Here is a 16,774-nt window from a genome sequence, read left to right as displayed (position 1 = left end):
GTGAAATAAAAAGTGGGAAGCAAGAAGTAATGAATGGATCTAGATAATTCATAAAATAGACACTGTACTTCCAAATAATTAAATGCTAAATGTATTTAGATAGTCAAAATCATATCTAGAAGAATCACTGCTTGTGCCCATGGAAAGGAAAAAAAAATTTAAGTATCTTTTAATAAATTTTTTTTTTCAAATTTAGTGTAAAAAACCTTTCTAGCATACTTCATTCTTATTTCATAGGTAGCTTAGAATGTGCTCTGAACATAGAAATAATAGAGAACATATCTTTAAAAGCCAAATAGACTAAAGATTTAGGTATTATTCAGTCTAGAATTTCACAGAATAATGATCTATACAAAAGGAATAGAAATAATGTCATGTATTAGCAAGCAGAGCATTTCCACTTCACCAATATTCTGTTTGTATGTGGTCTTATCAGATGTTTGGTCAATAGCTGAAACATTTATTCATAGCCAGTCAATTATAACAACAGGAAATCAGCCATTGAATAAACTGTGCTATTAATTTTCCATCAGAGATTCTTATTTGAATGACCATGCATTTCATAGATTTAAATATTGAAAGGCTAACTCTAATTATTTCCAAGGCCCCATTAAAGAATAACATAGACTGTAATCAAAAACAATCCTAATATTGCTCAAAAATGACCCTCAGCTTTCAATTCTGAAGAGTACTTCATTTTTTCTATCTATTGCACACACTAAGCAGTATATATACATAAACCTCCCAAAGTAATTTCTTTTCCAAAATATTAGAAAAACCTGAACAGTTTCTTATATACAACGGTTCATTATTTTGTAAGAAAAAATACAAATTTAAAGGTTTTCTTCCTAACCTCTGTTATGCAGATTTTTTTCCCCCTTTTAAATGACTGTCTCACACAATGCCCTTATTGTGAATAAACGGATACAGTTTAATTTCTGGACTACCAATCTGAGAAATAGTAACTTGGGTCTTGAGGACATCCTTCTTTACAAATGTAGTTGACCTTCCCTTTTAAACATGCTGATATATCCACATAGGGAATAAAATTTACAGCTACACAGTTTCATATTTTTCTTCCTTCTGATAAAGTTAACTTGCATACTGGAACCCACAGAATGGAAGCTGCCTCAGTAGCTGGGCCCATATCACAAATCTAAACCTGCATTTATGGGAAATGACTGTCAAGGAGCCAATCACAACCCTCTAACCCAGCTCACTTTACCCTAGGAAACTGGATCTGCTAGCCTTATAAGGAAATCCCTAATTTCCTTTGCTTTGTTTTGAGTTGTCTCCATAAAACTAACTCTTGCCCAATATCCCTCAGGAAGAGTGTGCTACTGACGGTGAGGCACTGACTCTGGCAACCCATGGACTGATTTACCTTGAATAAAGCAGAGTGAAGTCATTACTAAATTATTTCGTCATTTGACCTTGCCTGCCTTCCTTTGTTCTTTCCTTCACCCTTCTCCTCTCTTCTCTCTCCTATCTTCTGACATCCACGCCCTTCTTTCCCTTCTAAAAATAACTGTGAAGCTTGCTTCAGGGATTCCTTTCCACAAGAACTCATAAACATAGAAACTTTTTTTTTTTTAAATCCTGCTTAGAAACAAATTACAACATGTTAACTGAAACATTCACTTTGGGATTCATGTGCTTATAATGAGTGAAAGAATCAAATCATTACAGCATGTCTTGATCAATTTGGTACAGAAGTATAACATTCCAAGTATCCTGGAACTGTTGTCTCATTTGATAGTCATTTCTGGATGACTTGTTACTCAAATATTAACCAGATCAATATATGAATGAAATGTTTTCATAGCCCCCTCTGAAGAAATTGGAGATTTATATATTATATCCAACTCACCTTTCAATGATGATCAAAATTCTCACACCGAAGTTGCATCTCTTTGCTAGTCTATGATCCTCTTGTATGATAGAGCACTGTCACTGTCAAATTTCTTTTTAGCACATGCTCTTTCATATAGCTTTCCATTCCCACCCTCTATGCCCTCCCTGATATTCTTCAAGTTCAATACGTTATCATCTTTCCGTCAGATTCCCATACATGCTATTGCCAACAGAGATAATTTAACAACTTAACACATTTATAAAAACGCAGAAAGTACCTGGACATAGGCTCTGCAAGAGCGCTCTCTTTTCTGAAGCTGAATCCATTAAGACAGCAGATTAAACACAGAATAGAAAAAACAAATTAGTGACAGAAGAAAACAAGAAAAATAAAAGAACACATCTACACAAACACCTTATTTTGTTGTGCACTACTTCCTAGAAGAGAATGGCAGCTAAGCAGCAGCAAAGTGTCAGCATTGGCTTGAAAAATAGTAACCAATACTTTTCCAGAACCCAAGTGATAACTGGATGGTATAAAGCTGTTAACGATGGAAAGAAATTTTAGAAAAAATTTAGTAGAAGTTAGTAAAAATCAATATACTTTATTTTTTTGACATGATTCATTTCATATGAGGTTAGTTATTAACTTGTGGGCCACAGATGAAGATGTGTGAAGTAAGTAAATTATGTCAAGAATTTGAAACCCATTTTTTAAAGACAGTAAATTGTCTGTGGTTTAAAGATAATTTAGATAGTTAATATGTACCACAAACCATTTGTTCATACATACAAAAAGTTTTATTGATAAAATAGAAATGCATATTCATTTGACTCATTGATTCTAAGAGACAAATACCAAGAGATAAGTAATTTCTGATTAAAAGAATGTGATTAATCTTCTGATTTATCTGTTTTTATTTCTTGAAGAATTTCTTTAATGGTTTTGACCGAAATATTTTACATATTTTAGAAACTTTTGTGGAATAACAAGACCGTGTTTATTTGTTTACATACAGAATGATGTTTTTCTGGGAAAAAGATTATCAGCAACTCATATTCAGTACCAAATAGTTTTTTCCTGGTGATAAAATGAATAATTAATACATATATTTGTTTGGTTTAAATAAATGACTGCAAATTTTATAAATTAGATTGTAGTTTTCCTCCTCTTCTAGTATTTTTTTTCCTTCAGTAGCCTTGATTGTTGAAGGAGAAAATTACCCATTTTTAAGAAGCAGTTACTCTGATACCTTTTGTGTGGCTAATACTCTCCCAACTTTAATTCATACATTCTTCAATGAGCATAGAGTAGTTACTCCTCTAAAGAATTAAATGAGTAATGAGTACAAGCAAATTGCCAGTGTTGTCATTGGATCACTGACTAGCGTCTTGGTTTAAAAGGTCTCTAAACTCTCCAGTATTTCAAAGTGGAACACAATCGATTTGTACCGAGATGACTTTGCAAATCTGTTGGGTTATAACTGCTTCAGGGAACAGTGGGAATCACAGGAAATGGTAGCAAGCCAGGAAGCATGTGAATAACCTTTGCCATTCCATCTCTTTACCCCATCATGCAAATTAACATATGACAAACCACATTATATAAACAACTGAAAAGAGCCAAATAAGAAACAAAAGAGAGCATTAAAAAGCTTCACAAATGGAAATTTGCCCATTATGTAGTTATTTGATATTCAGACTAGGCAAGCTGATTAGCTGTAGCCTGTTAGAATGTGACATTAATTGCCAGCTTTACCTGATATTGCCAGACATCAACATCATTTTTAAATAAAGATACAAAATATTCTATAACAAGTAGTGTTATGGATATGTAGCATTAATAGAAATTACTACTTCTAGTACATTATAATAACAATAGCTGGCAGCGATATTCATTAACAGCATCCAGTAAGCCTTGGTAAAATCACAGCATGCCCAGATTACATAGACAGCTGTGGATTATATTCTGTCAGGGGCTGGGCTGAGATTCTATCATGGATGTGAGTGACAAAAATAACTCCTCTTCACTTAGCATGAAAATAACAAAAAAAAAAACACCCTTAGTAATAAATTCTATCTAACTGATAAAACTGAATCTATTTTTTGAGGATGAAGTTGCAGAAAAAACTGCTAGATAAAATATCTAGCTTTTTTTTTCTTTAATGTCAAACAATCATCATTTAAAAAATGTCTTCCATCTCATGAGACTCTTAGTCAAATAAGATAGAAAAGAAATAAACATAACAAAGACCACTCTGTAAAGTTATTTTTTCATTCTAAAGGGGAATATTCATTCAGTGAATTCCACAGGATATTAGTCTGTTGCTGCCAAATTCTTGCTGTTTGAAGTATCCTGATATTAAGATTATCCCTGATATTTAAGGCCTTAAAATCCAGTTTCAATAACTGATCATCTTTATTAAACATATTTTATACACTTAAATACAATGCTTATATCTGTATAAGTTATATACAAAATTTTACATATGTGTATATAATGTATATAAACATACATTGTAGATTTATAGCTGTAAATTAAAACACATAAAATTCCTTAAAATTTAAAAATATTTTTATTACTTACAATTCAAAGTTGCTGAAACACATTAAAACCTATTAAGTTATACTGGTAGTGATGCAAAATAAGTTACTTAAAAATCAAAAGGAAAATTAAAACAAATGCTTTGTCCAATGAGCTTTTAAATGTGATATGAATTAGGTTAAATTATTTTTTTAATCTATAATATAATGAACTGATAATGTATTATGTATATCTTTTCTCACCATTATTTTCTAAATTTCTCTTTATTGACTAGATATTTGTTTTACTGTTAATCATATTAGTAAAGGCTTGAAAGGGGGAAAAAAAAGAAATAAAAGAAGTGGCATTTATCTATATTAACCATGTCAGAATTTAGCATCCAGAACAGGATTCTACAGAAAATGAATTATAATTTAAAATATATTTAAAGAGATTATGATTTATTGTTCCTTAGATTGAAAGTCAAATAAGGGCATTATAATGAGACAGTGAAGTGAATTGAATATAGCTAGCAATTTTCTTTAGAATGATCTAATTTTATGGAAAGAGAGAAATTAATCAGGGAAGTCTCACTGATTTTACTACAACTTTAAAGATGCATGTAACTAAGGTCCTTACCTTGTTCAAACTTCGTGCAGCACTATCTTTTCCACCTGGAGTCAAGTTCCGGAGTTGTACATCTAGGAGGCCTACCAACTGATCCATGGCCCGGACAGAATAAGTGATATCTCCAGCATTCAAATGATTTCTTGTCTGTTCAGCCAGTTCTCTAGCAATGTTGGCAGCTGTCTCTCCAGATTTCAACTACAATTTTGAAAACAGAACAAAAAGGAAAGAGATCTTAAGTAATTTTATTGGCTTCTTTGGACAATTGTTTTTGCATATGTTATAATCATTGAGGTAAGTAAGTTATTAAACTCCCTCTTTATTTGGTACACATTCCCTGAGTTTTCCTGCTAATCCATTATTTTCTTTAATAACTAACTTGAAAGTCATGCCTTTAGGAAGCTCCTTTTGAGGAATCTAACTTCTGGAAATGATTCTCAATTTACCCATCTGAGGGGTTAAGTCTAAGGTTTGCCCAGTGATTTTTCTCTATGCATTTCTAAATTGAACATTGATGACTTTGTGCTGTGAACAACTGTGTTCTCAGAGAACAATACAAATTTTCCATTATGTCTAGTTTAACACTTAGTTCACAAGGAATACTCACTGTCTGCTAAACTCTGTGAAAATGTAATTCCAAATAAAAATGCTGCTATTTAAAATGGTCTTCATCTTCTTACTAAGTAAGAGATTTCACCTCCCATGTACTTGGTAGCAAACTGTTGCTTAGATTCTATCACTTTCCTTCTCTCAAACTACGTGCTGATTTTTTAAGTATATTCTATAAGAATTGTTCAAATTGTCAACAATCCAAAGATGTTAAAACAGATAAAACTTATATGCTACGATCACTTGAACAAATTTGACAGCTCTGGGCAATAAGAAGATAGGAATATATACTAATTTGTAAGGAAGGCCTGTAAAACTTTTTTTAAAAAGGTAAATAAGTATAATTTTCCAAGTTATCATGTCCTTGATCTTTTTAAAAATTAAACTAAAGTACAATTATAATACATTAGTGCAATTTAGATATAGGTATGCAATGCAAAAATAATGAGTGTCTCTTCTTTTGACTCTATACATTCCCACTTTCTAGAGATTGTTAATGGTTTGGCATATATCTTTCCTAATTTTAGTCTGCCCTACTATTACTTATACAAAAGTGTCATTATTTAGAACATTTTCTTTTCTTCTCTTTTTCTGTTTTTAACAGTCTGATATAGAATTTAGGATCACAAACAGAAAGGGCTTCTCTTTGTAAGGCTATCTTCCTAATCAATATTCAGAAAGCTGTAAGGGGTACAGCTTTCAAAACTCAAACTGGTTACCACTATTTATGCAGGGATACTTAATATATTTGTAGCAGGACTAAATGTTAAAGAAATAAATGAATAAATTGGAGCAGTTGGAATACCTAAATTGTTAACAATCACATTCTTAAGTTTATAGAAAATCTTAATTCAAATACGCAAAAATAGCTTAGTAACCAAGTGTTGGCAAAGATTTGTATAAATGCATATGACAACCATAAACTACTACTGGATGTGTATATTTGTATACTTCCTATGTAAATTATAGTGTCTATTAAACTCTGAAATGTGAAGACTGTATAAGACAGAGATTTTTCTTATCACTATCAGCCGTAAGAAAATAATCCCACTGTTACGAAAGGGAAATGTTCAAATATATTCATTCCAGCTTGCTTATAGTAAAAAACAAAATGGATTATATCTGTGCAAAACTGGGCATATATATAAAAATTATGGAATACTATACAACAGCTTTGTAATAAAGAGAACAATACTGTTAACATCAATCTTCAACATGTAATACTGACTTAAATGCAAGTATAAAAATTATAAATATATACTAATATATATAGGCATGGTATTTGTGAAATATGGATATTATTTGAGTAGCATATAAACATGCTATGAAAAATAAATATTATATGTAGATATTTTGTGTGTTTATATATATATGTGTATGTTTAAACACATAGGACAAAATTGAAAGATGGAAATCGAAAGAAGAATCATTTTCCTCAATGCTTAAATTTTACAAGAATATATAATGTAAGAAGAATATGTTAAAGTATTATATGGTTAATTGGTACTTTTTAAAAACCTTTAAAATGAAAAAAGACAGAAATACCTGCACTAAGTTTATTGAACGTGTAAAATATCAGGGCCTGAAAAACTAAGATGCTTGTAACACCAAATGGGATACATTATAAGGTTCAAGGATAAATGTGTAACAAAGTCAATGTAGATCAAAGTAGCATTCATGACCCACTGATGGATCATGAAAGTACTTTGAAGCAGTCACAAAATGATATAAATGTGATCATAATTCATATATTTAATCATCATATACAATTTAGAGCTATTTACTGGTAATCTATTAACTCAATGATTTATAAAATTCACTATTCATTAATTAAATTGGTAAAATGCTAGTATTCACAAAGTGTTCAGATTCAGCATTCCATCAATTAAGTCTGAACACCTGATACAATTGCTTAGCAATGTTACAAAACCCCTGTGCACATGAGTATCCAGATAGCTCGAGTTCCTATAATATCCCAAAAGAATATTCTTTTAATCAGTGCACCATGCACAGAGTCTTGCATTTGCTATCGTGTTCCACCTATGCTATTCTCATAAAAATGAACATATTTGTGAAATTACTATTTTACTTTGTTAAGCATTGTGCTCTTGTGTAATTGTTTTATTACCATTGTTACTATTAATCATTATTATTGTATTGTTTTCTTCTATGTCTTTATTACCACATAGTACTTTTTCTATGAGAAAATGTAAAGGCATATGCACCTCTGGAGTCTTGTGATTCAGTTAAATGAGCCCTTTTGGAAAAAGGCTGGAATCTACTAGAATAAGTAATAGGCTTTAGCACATTATCTTCAAAACTAAAGATTCAAGTAATGACTTTCATTACAGCTATCAGGGAACATTATAAAAAGAAAAATTACTTAACAAACAGAAAAAAATAATAGGTATTTTCATACTGCAATTCAATTTTTTTTGGTTCTGGGTAGTTGTACAAACTTTGTTTTCAACATTAATTATTATAATATTGGGATACGACATGATAAGATAAAAAAGAAGGCTATATAATTCCCTAATATAAAAATTTAAATTTTTTTTAAAAATACAGTAATGAAAAAGCTGAAAATATAGATGACAAGTCAAAATATAACTTTTCAACATAAAAGATAATGATGTTGCCAATGTATGTGTCAATGACAGATAGTGTGTTGTTGTAAATGCTGAATCAAATACAAAAATCATCAGTAATTTATCTTAAAAATAGTTATTATGTTTTTGCATTCAAGAAGTGTTTATGAATTTATGAAGAATAAATCAAATTAATTCCACAAAGGAAGTCTGGAACTCAAAGTTCACTAACAAGAAAGCTGCAACAGAAAAAAAAAAAAAAAAAAGTACATATAAGTTATAAAAAAAGTTTAAAATAAAAATGTGAAAACCATATTTAAAGAAAAATAAAAATGGATATAACTATTATTATGATCCCTGCTTCCTCTTAAAATTGAAGAAACTGTAGTAGTAATATTTAAAAAGTTTTAAATATTAAAAAATTATTTCATTCATTTAACAATCATTTGGACACTTATTTCCTAAGGAAATAAATTCTACCACTTGGTATGCGGGGTACATAAAAGCAGATGGTATTAATTCAAAAATGCAATTATAAGATAATTTCTGTGAGGTTTTATGGGAATATAGTACAGGGGTAATAAAGACCTGGAAACTAGGTAAGAAAGCAACAGAAAATATCAAATAAGTTGAAAGTTAACAGACAAGTTGAGGGTGACCCAGTAAGATAAAATTCTGATGGGGACTGTGGAGAGAGCCAAGAGGATGCTATATAAGTAAGTGAACTCTAGAATAACCATGTTTTGGGAAGACAGGGTACTAAAAGTAGAAAATAAATTTAAAAAATATTTTATACCTTCAGAATTCAATCTGCTACCAACATAGAAGAAATTGTGTATATGTATACATGTACATATGTATATATAGTCATACATATATACATACAGTTTTAAAGAATAAAACATTTCTGTTTATAATTTCAAAAACTGTTCTATCATTCTATATGCTCATTTGCTATTTAACCACAATTTGAATTTCTATGAATAACACTATACTAATGTCTGGGGATAAAATGGTAAATAAAGTGGTTTCACATAATAAAAGAGCTATTAATAAATTAACTGCACAATTATTTAATTGTAATTTTTTTTAATTCAATCCAGAATCCCAGTGCAGCGGATCAAATCTAAAGACAGCTTTTTTTTTTTTTTTCGTTTATTTTTAGCTGTGCTGGGTTTTCGTTGCTGCTTCCCGACTTTCTCTTGTTGCCATGTACAGGCTTCTCCTTGTGGTAACCTCTCTTGTGGAGCACAGGATCTAGGGTGTTCAAGCTTCAATAGTTGTGACGCATGGGCTCAACTGCCCTGACACAGGTGGGACCTTCTCAGACCAGGAATTGAACAGGTGTCTCTTGCATTGCAAGGTGAATTCTTAACCACTGGACCACCAGGGAGGCCCTAAAGGCAGTTTAGCCTGGTGTCTGAAGTTAGGGAATAATTTAGGAAATACTTCTCTGAGAAAGAATGTTTAATCTGAAGAGAAATAGAAAAGAGAAAATTAGGTTGGGATGAGGATAGGGGCTTCTAGGCAGAGAGAGAAGCTTTTAGGAAAGAGGTGCAGAGAGACTTAAGGGCACTGCACGAAGGGTACTTGTTACTGGGGTTCAGGCAGCTGGAGAGCTGAGCAGGAGCAGAGCAGCAGCACTGCTTGAAAGGCATGATGATGATTTTGGGAAACTGAGCTAAGAGCAATGTGAAGGTATTAAAGAATCTAAATAGCAGCGGTCTCCTCAGGCTTATATTTCAAACAGAACTCAGTGGAATGGATTAGAGGGTTCAGGAGTGAGTGAAAGGGGACCTACTATGAAGCTAACACAGTAGGAAAAGCTGTTGTGAATTAGGGTTGGAGCAGCATGGAAAATGGAGTGGCCTGATTTGGGAGAGATTTACAAGTACAGACAGGCTTACTCTCTGATTGGATGTGTGAGTGAAATGAGAGAGAGGCACCAAGAGTCTTTCCAGGCTTCTTGTTAATGGCAGTGGTGCCATCAATTGGATTCTCTCAAAGCTACTATTCTTCGCAGCCAAAGATGGAGAAGCTCTATACAGTCAGCAAAAACAAGACCAGGAGATGACTGTGGTTCAGAGCATGAATTCCTTCTTGCCAAATTCAGACTTCAATTGAAGAAAGTAGAGAAAACCACTAGACCATTCAGATGTGACCTAAATCAAATCCTTAACAATTATGCAATGGAAGGGAGAAATAGATTTAAGGGACTAGATCTGATAGAGTGCCTGATGAACTATGGACGGAAATTTGGGACATTGTACAGGAGACAGGGAGCAAGATCATCCCCCCAAAAAAAGAAATGCAAAAAAGCAAAATGGCTCTCTGAGGAGGCCTTACAAATAGTTGTAAGAAGAGAAGTGAAAAGCAAAGGAGAAAAGGAAAGATATGCCCATTTGAATGTAGAGTTCCAAAGAATAGCAAGGAGAAATAAGAAAGTCTTCTTTAGTGATCAGTGCAAAGAAATAAAGGAAAACAACAAAATGGGAAAGACTAGAGATTTCTTCAAGAAAATTAGAGATACCAAGGGAACAATGCAAAGATGGGCTCAATAAAGGACAGAAATGGTAGGTACCTAACAGAAGCAGAGATATGAAGAGTTGGCAAGAATACACAGAAAAACTCTACAAAAAAGATCTTCATGACCCAGATAATCATGATAGTGTGATCACTCACCTAGAGCCAGACATCCTGGAATGTGAAGTCAAGTGGGCCTTAGAAAGCATCACTACGAACAAAGCTAGTGGAGGTGATGGAATCCCACTTGAGTTATTTCAAATCCTAAAAGATGATGCTGTGAAGTGCTGCACTCAATATGCCAGCAAACTTGGAAAACTCAGCAGTGGCCATAAGACTGGAAAAGGTCAGTTTTCATTCCAATCCCTAAGAAAGGCGATGCCAAAGAATGCTCAAACTAATGCACAATTGCACTCATCTCACACGGTAGTAAAGTAATGCTCAAAATTCTCCAAGCCAGGCTTCAACAGTACATGAACCATGAACTTCCAGATGTTCAAACTGGTTTTAGAAAAGGCAGAAGAACCAGAGATCAAATTGCCAAATCTGCTGGATCCTCAAAAAAGCAAGAGAGTTCCCAAGAAACATCTATTTCTGCTTTATTGACGATGCCAAAGCCTTTGACTGTGTGGATCACAGTAAACTGTGGAAAATTCTGAAAGAGATGGAAATAACAGACCACCTGACCTGCCTCCTGAGAAATCTGTATGCAGTTCAGGAAGCAACAGTTCGAACTGGACATGCAACAACAGACTGGTTCCAAATTAGGAAAGGAGTACATTGAGGCTATATATTGTCACCTTGCTTATTTAACTTGTATGCAGAGTACATCATGAGAAACACTGGGCTGGATGAAGCACAAGCTGGAATCAAGATTGCTGGGAGAAATCTCAATAACCTCAGATATGCAGATGACACCACCCTTATGGCAGAAAGTAAAGAAGAACTAAAGAGCATCTTAATGAAAGTGAAAGAGGAGAGAGAAAAAGTTGGCTTAAAGCTCAACATTCAGAAAACAAAGATCATGGCATCCGTTCCCATCACTTCAAGGCAAATAGCTGGAGAAACAGTGGAAACAGTGGCAGACTTTATTTTTTGAGGCTCCAAAATCACTGCGGATGGTGACTGCAGCTATGAAATTAAAAGATGCTTGCTCCTAGGTAGAAAAGTTATGAACAACCTAGACAGCATATTGAAAAGCAGAGACATTACTTTGCCAGCCAAGTTCCATCTAGTCAATGCTATGGCTTTTCCAGGAGTCATATATGGATGTCGGAGTTGGACTATAAGGAAAGTTGAGCGCCAAAGAATTGATGCTTTTGAACTGTGGTGTTTGAGAGGACTCTTGAGAGTACTTTGGACTGCAAGGAGATCCAACCAGTTCATCCTGAAGGAAATCAGTCCTGAATGTTCATCGGAAAGACTAAATTTGAAGCTGAAACTCCAATACTTTGGCCACCTGATGCGAAGAACTCACTCTTTGGAAAAAGACCTTGATGCTGGCAAAGATTGAAGGCAGGAGGAGAAGGGGAGGACAGAGCATGAAATGGTTGGACGGCATCACTGACTCAATGGGCGTGAGTCTGAGTAAACTCTAGGAGTTGGTGATGGACAGGGAGGCCTGGAGTGCTGCAGTCCATGGGGTTGCAAAGAGTCGGGCGCAACTGAGTGACTGAACTGACTGACTGATAGCTACTATGACTTTAAGGTTCAAGCTCAGTTCAAAGGTTGCTTATTCAGACCAGGCCTGCATGAAACTTTCCAGTGGCATCCCGAAGCTACTCTTTTTTCGGATTGTCCTATTTATTTCACTCACCACAGTTATTATTATCTTATTTCCATACAAAAATATACACATATCTTACATCTGCCTCAAGTCTTCTATGCAAAGAAGCAAGACTGAAATAGTTATTTCGCTCATTCTAGCTTAAAGCATCATTACAATGTCTATCTCTAACAATTCTTTTAATAAATTCTGCTAAAATTATTCCTCAGAAATAAGTACATGCATACTGAGAAATCTTATAACTTTTGTGAGGATTAGTAAATTAATGCCTGTATTGAAATGGGGGGATTATACCTAAGGCTTGAATAGGGGAGGGGAAATCCTGCTGCTGTAGTTAAGGATAATTATGACAGAGATGGATACTATTTGCATTTCAAATTTTGACACAAGAAAAAACCATTTTATTTGAAATAAGCTTTGACATTTCATGGGATTTTATACATCAAACATTAATTAGGTGGCAAAGCAATTCATGGAGGAGTTACAGTGTTTAAGTACAAAGCTACCATTTCTTTGAAAGATCTACCTATTTTTCTATGAATCTGAGTCAAGTGGGTTTATAGACGATAAAATGCCTCTACCTTACAATTGAATGTACGCTAATTAAGCTTGAAGATATGGAAATGCCACAAATCTCTGATAAAATTAATAAGCAATTTACTTTTATTCCATAGTAGATCTATGGGTGCTAAAAGAATGGTGAAATTAAGATCTGGGTACAAGATTCAACCACAGTTCCAGAACAAACGGTTGGTTTATTTTGTACTGTAACCTGAACCTGGGGCTTCCCATGTTTTGCTAGTGGTAAAGAATTAGCAAATGCAGGAGACATAAGAGGTGTGAGTTCAATCCCTGGGTCGGGAAGATCCCCTGGAGAAGGGCTTGGCAACACACTCCAGTATTCTTGCCTGGAGAATCTCCATGGACAGGAGCCTGTGGGGCTACGGTCCATAGGGTTGCACAGAATTGGACATGATTGAAGCAACTTAGCATGCACATATTATAAAACAGCAACACCATTTCTAGATCTACACATCCTTCTTTAGAAAATGCAGGAAGAACCTTACATTATCTCAAAATCTGTCAGTAACTTGTGTGCAGACAAAAGAAAAGATACTTTAGTTTGCTAGAAACAGAAAGACTATTTCCCAGTAACAATTCAGGTGTTTCTTTTGCATATAATACTTGGACCAGTTAATGAAGTAGGAGGCAGATCTCACTTTACATGGAAATATTATAAATATGGAGGGTCTTCACATTTATAATTTCATAGTTTTCAATTGAAAAAAAGATATGAGGGATTATAAAGTACAATGAATTCTTTACAGATATGCAAAAATAGAAAATATAAACTCCGTTTTGAAGACTTGAATCCAAGCTACAGGTTAAACTAAAGCCAGAGATTATGATTTCAGTTGAACAGTCTTTGAGAAAGGTGAGAAAATCAGATATTTCATCACATGTATCTGAGAAGGCAGAGCTCTAAACTAATTTGTTGGCTTCCATAAACAGGAAAATGTTTTTAAAACATTAATTTCAAGATGTGTGTACTCAGCTTCACTATCTAATCTTTTTATCCAATCATCTATTTATCTTTGTATCTACCTTTCTGTCCACTTGCCCATCCATTTGTCCACTCACCTATCAATTTCTCCTTTCTCCTCTGCTCCTACACTTTCCTGTTGCTGCTGAGGTAAATTTTCCTTTTTGTATTTTGCTTTTCCTTTCTACACAAATTTGGCTTCTTATTAATCTCATGACTATGAAAGTATTATGGTCAGCATTTAACAAATTTCTTCTGACTTTAAAGGCTTACATTTTCTTTAGTGAAATGTAATCTACTCTATAATACCATTCAAAATTTAATCTATCATTTCACCCGTATATAAGTGGCCTGACTTCATTTGTGAATCACAAAACCATCAAGATTCTGTGCTTGGTTCTTCCCTCCTTGCCTGATTGCAGGAGGAAAAAACACAACTCATTTCTTAAGAAAAATGATAATGTTTGCTTTTTTCCAACTAAAGTAAGCACCGTGATCCATTTATTTATTCCTATTTGCAACCTACAGTAGTACCCACAAACTTGGGTAGGGGAAACTGAATATAATTCTCAAATGAGAGAATCACTCCCTCTTTTTTTTCCCCCCATCTATACTGTTATTGGGGGTAAACAGTGTTCCTCTACTTTAAAAATTCTCAGAACTACAGTGAGTAGAGGAGGGGAGGAATAAATCAGATACCTATTTCACTTTAAGTTTTTCAACATGGCATAAAACATAAGAAAAATGGGGAGGTCAGAGCAGAGGAAAGAGGATGGAGCAGGAGAAAGGAAGGAGGGAAGAGAGAGACAGTGAAGAGAGGAAGAGGAGGATGAGAAAGGGAGGACGGGTGAGAGAAGCAAAGAAAAACTGAACTCTGCTGGATACTTTCCATTTCTTAAGTCAGGGAAGACCACTTTCCATCCTCCTCCATCCTTTTCTCTATCTTAGGAAATGGACTTAACAGGATATGTTTAAGACATCTCTCCCTCTGGCATTTGTTTGGGTTTGGCTAGTGGAGAGGCTCAGAGAAGGCAATGGCACCCCACTCCAGTACTCTTGCCTGGAAAATCCCATGGGCGGAGGAGCCTGGTAGGCTGCAGTCCATGGGGTTGCAAAGAGTCCAGACACAACTGAGCGACTTCACTTTCAATTTTCATTTTTATGCATTGGAGAAGGAAATGGCAACCCACTCCAGCGTTCTTGCCTGGAGAATCCCAGGGATGGGGGAGCCTGGTGGGCTGCCGTCTATGGGGTCGCACAGAGTTGGACACGACTGAAGCGACTTAGCCGCAGTAGCAGCAGTGGGGAGGCTGGGCAGGTGACGCCAGTTAAGAGGTGTGGGGTGGGTGAGATCAGAATATTTATTCCCCTAGATCTTTTCTGAAAAGTTGCCTGAGGCTAGGAAGCGTCTCTTGTCTAGAGGTCATCTTTCCTCTCAAAGACACTCTGTTACCAATTTTCCATCATTCCTTTGATCTGGCAACCATAGGCCTGGGGTTGGGAAAAGCTCCATCCAGGTTCCTAGCATTGGAATTCCTCTTAATCCCTTGCAGTTAACCTTTGTTCCCTCGATACCACTGTAAACAAGCTCTCTGCACAGGTTCCATCTGTTTGCTGTTGGGACTTGGGTACTGAGGGAGGAAATGAGTAAAAGGATGAATTCTGTAGAAGATGCTTTGGAGAGGAGGGAGAGAAAACAGAGACAAATCACTATGGGAAGTGCATGCAGATTCTCTCAGAGGTTTACAACATCAATATTTAAATATGTTGGAGTTTTGTGGTAGCCTGTTCAACTACCATTATGTTTAATGAATGGCATAAATAGTCGGAGGTATAATGAATACACCAAGGAAAAGAGTGGAGAGAAGTGAAGAGAAACTAGCTAAGTGGTTATGGGATATAAAGGCCATCATGATCTATTCATCGTGTAGCTAGTGTTGTTGCTAAGCATGACATCTCAATAAAGGTAGAACCAGTTAAACACCAGCTCCAGCGCTGACCCAGCAATAAGCACATAAATCGATTTCCAGGGCTCAAAAGCCCACTATGAAACGTTTGACAATTCTACAAATTTATAAGTAATCTAGCTAAGGTATTATAAATTTTAACTATCTAAACTGTATAATCTTAATATATTTTTACAGATGCTATAAGGATTATACAGAAACCCTCCAAAAGAATGGAACATATCTGTTATAAAATAAAAACATTCCATCCCTAAATCAAATGGGCAACAACTGTCTGGTCTTTGCAAGGAACTGTGTCTTTTGTCATAAGATTAGAAGGTCTGCAGAGGAAAGGAAAGAATTAAGCAATATTATCAGTTAAAGTCACCAGTATTTTTTGCAATGAAATATGCCAACCATATTCAAGAATTAACATGAAAACACAGCTTTCTAGGTGAATTATTACTGAATTAATGTTAACCCCCAGGCTAAGTATGTAGGGAATAGTTTTTAAAAGTTGCTAATGTAAGGTGATATGCTACTGATCTTTTAATCTGATCACATCCAGTAAGAGTTATTTGCCTTGGGGTCTGAGCTACATTGTAATAAAATCAAAGAACATAAAAACTGTGGCAGGAACAGTACTGAAATTGGAGAAGCATCATTATGAATAGCAACAAGTATGGAGATGCATATGTAAGAGGGTAACTGGAGTCAATATAACCACTGGTCTTCCATGATTTAGGGTAAATAGATAGTTATGGCTCATCTGCT

The 16,774-nt window shown here is 34.6% G+C and overlaps 1 protein-coding gene across 9 annotated transcripts in view; it reads right to left on the bottom strand.

Moving 5' to 3' along the window:
* ADGRL3 (adhesion G protein-coupled receptor L3) overlaps positions 1–16,774 on the bottom strand; it is a 945,437-nt gene that overhangs the window by 169,072 nt on the left and 759,591 nt on the right. For 7 of the 9 annotated variants that reach the window (XM_013964661.2, XM_013964654.2, XM_013964662.2 and 4 more), the window contains 2 exons: positions 5,018–5,203; positions 2,133–2,171 (listed from right to left, as the gene is read on the bottom strand). In XM_013964661.2, the coding sequence (XP_013820115.1) occupies positions 2,133–2,171; positions 5,018–5,203 (225 nt within the window). The remainder of the gene's footprint in view (positions 1–2,132; positions 2,172–5,017; positions 5,204–16,774) is intronic. The other 2 variants (XM_018049500.1, XM_013964656.2) reach the window with 1 other exon arrangement.

This window comes from Capra hircus, chromosome 6 (genome assembly GCF_001704415.2).
Source record: "Capra hircus breed San Clemente chromosome 6, ASM170441v1, whole genome shotgun sequence".
Classification (NCBI taxonomy): Eukaryota; Metazoa; Chordata; class Mammalia; order Artiodactyla; family Bovidae; genus Capra; species Capra hircus.
Note: the sequence above shows the minus strand (reverse complement) of the source record. Positions and strands in the feature narration are given on the sequence as shown.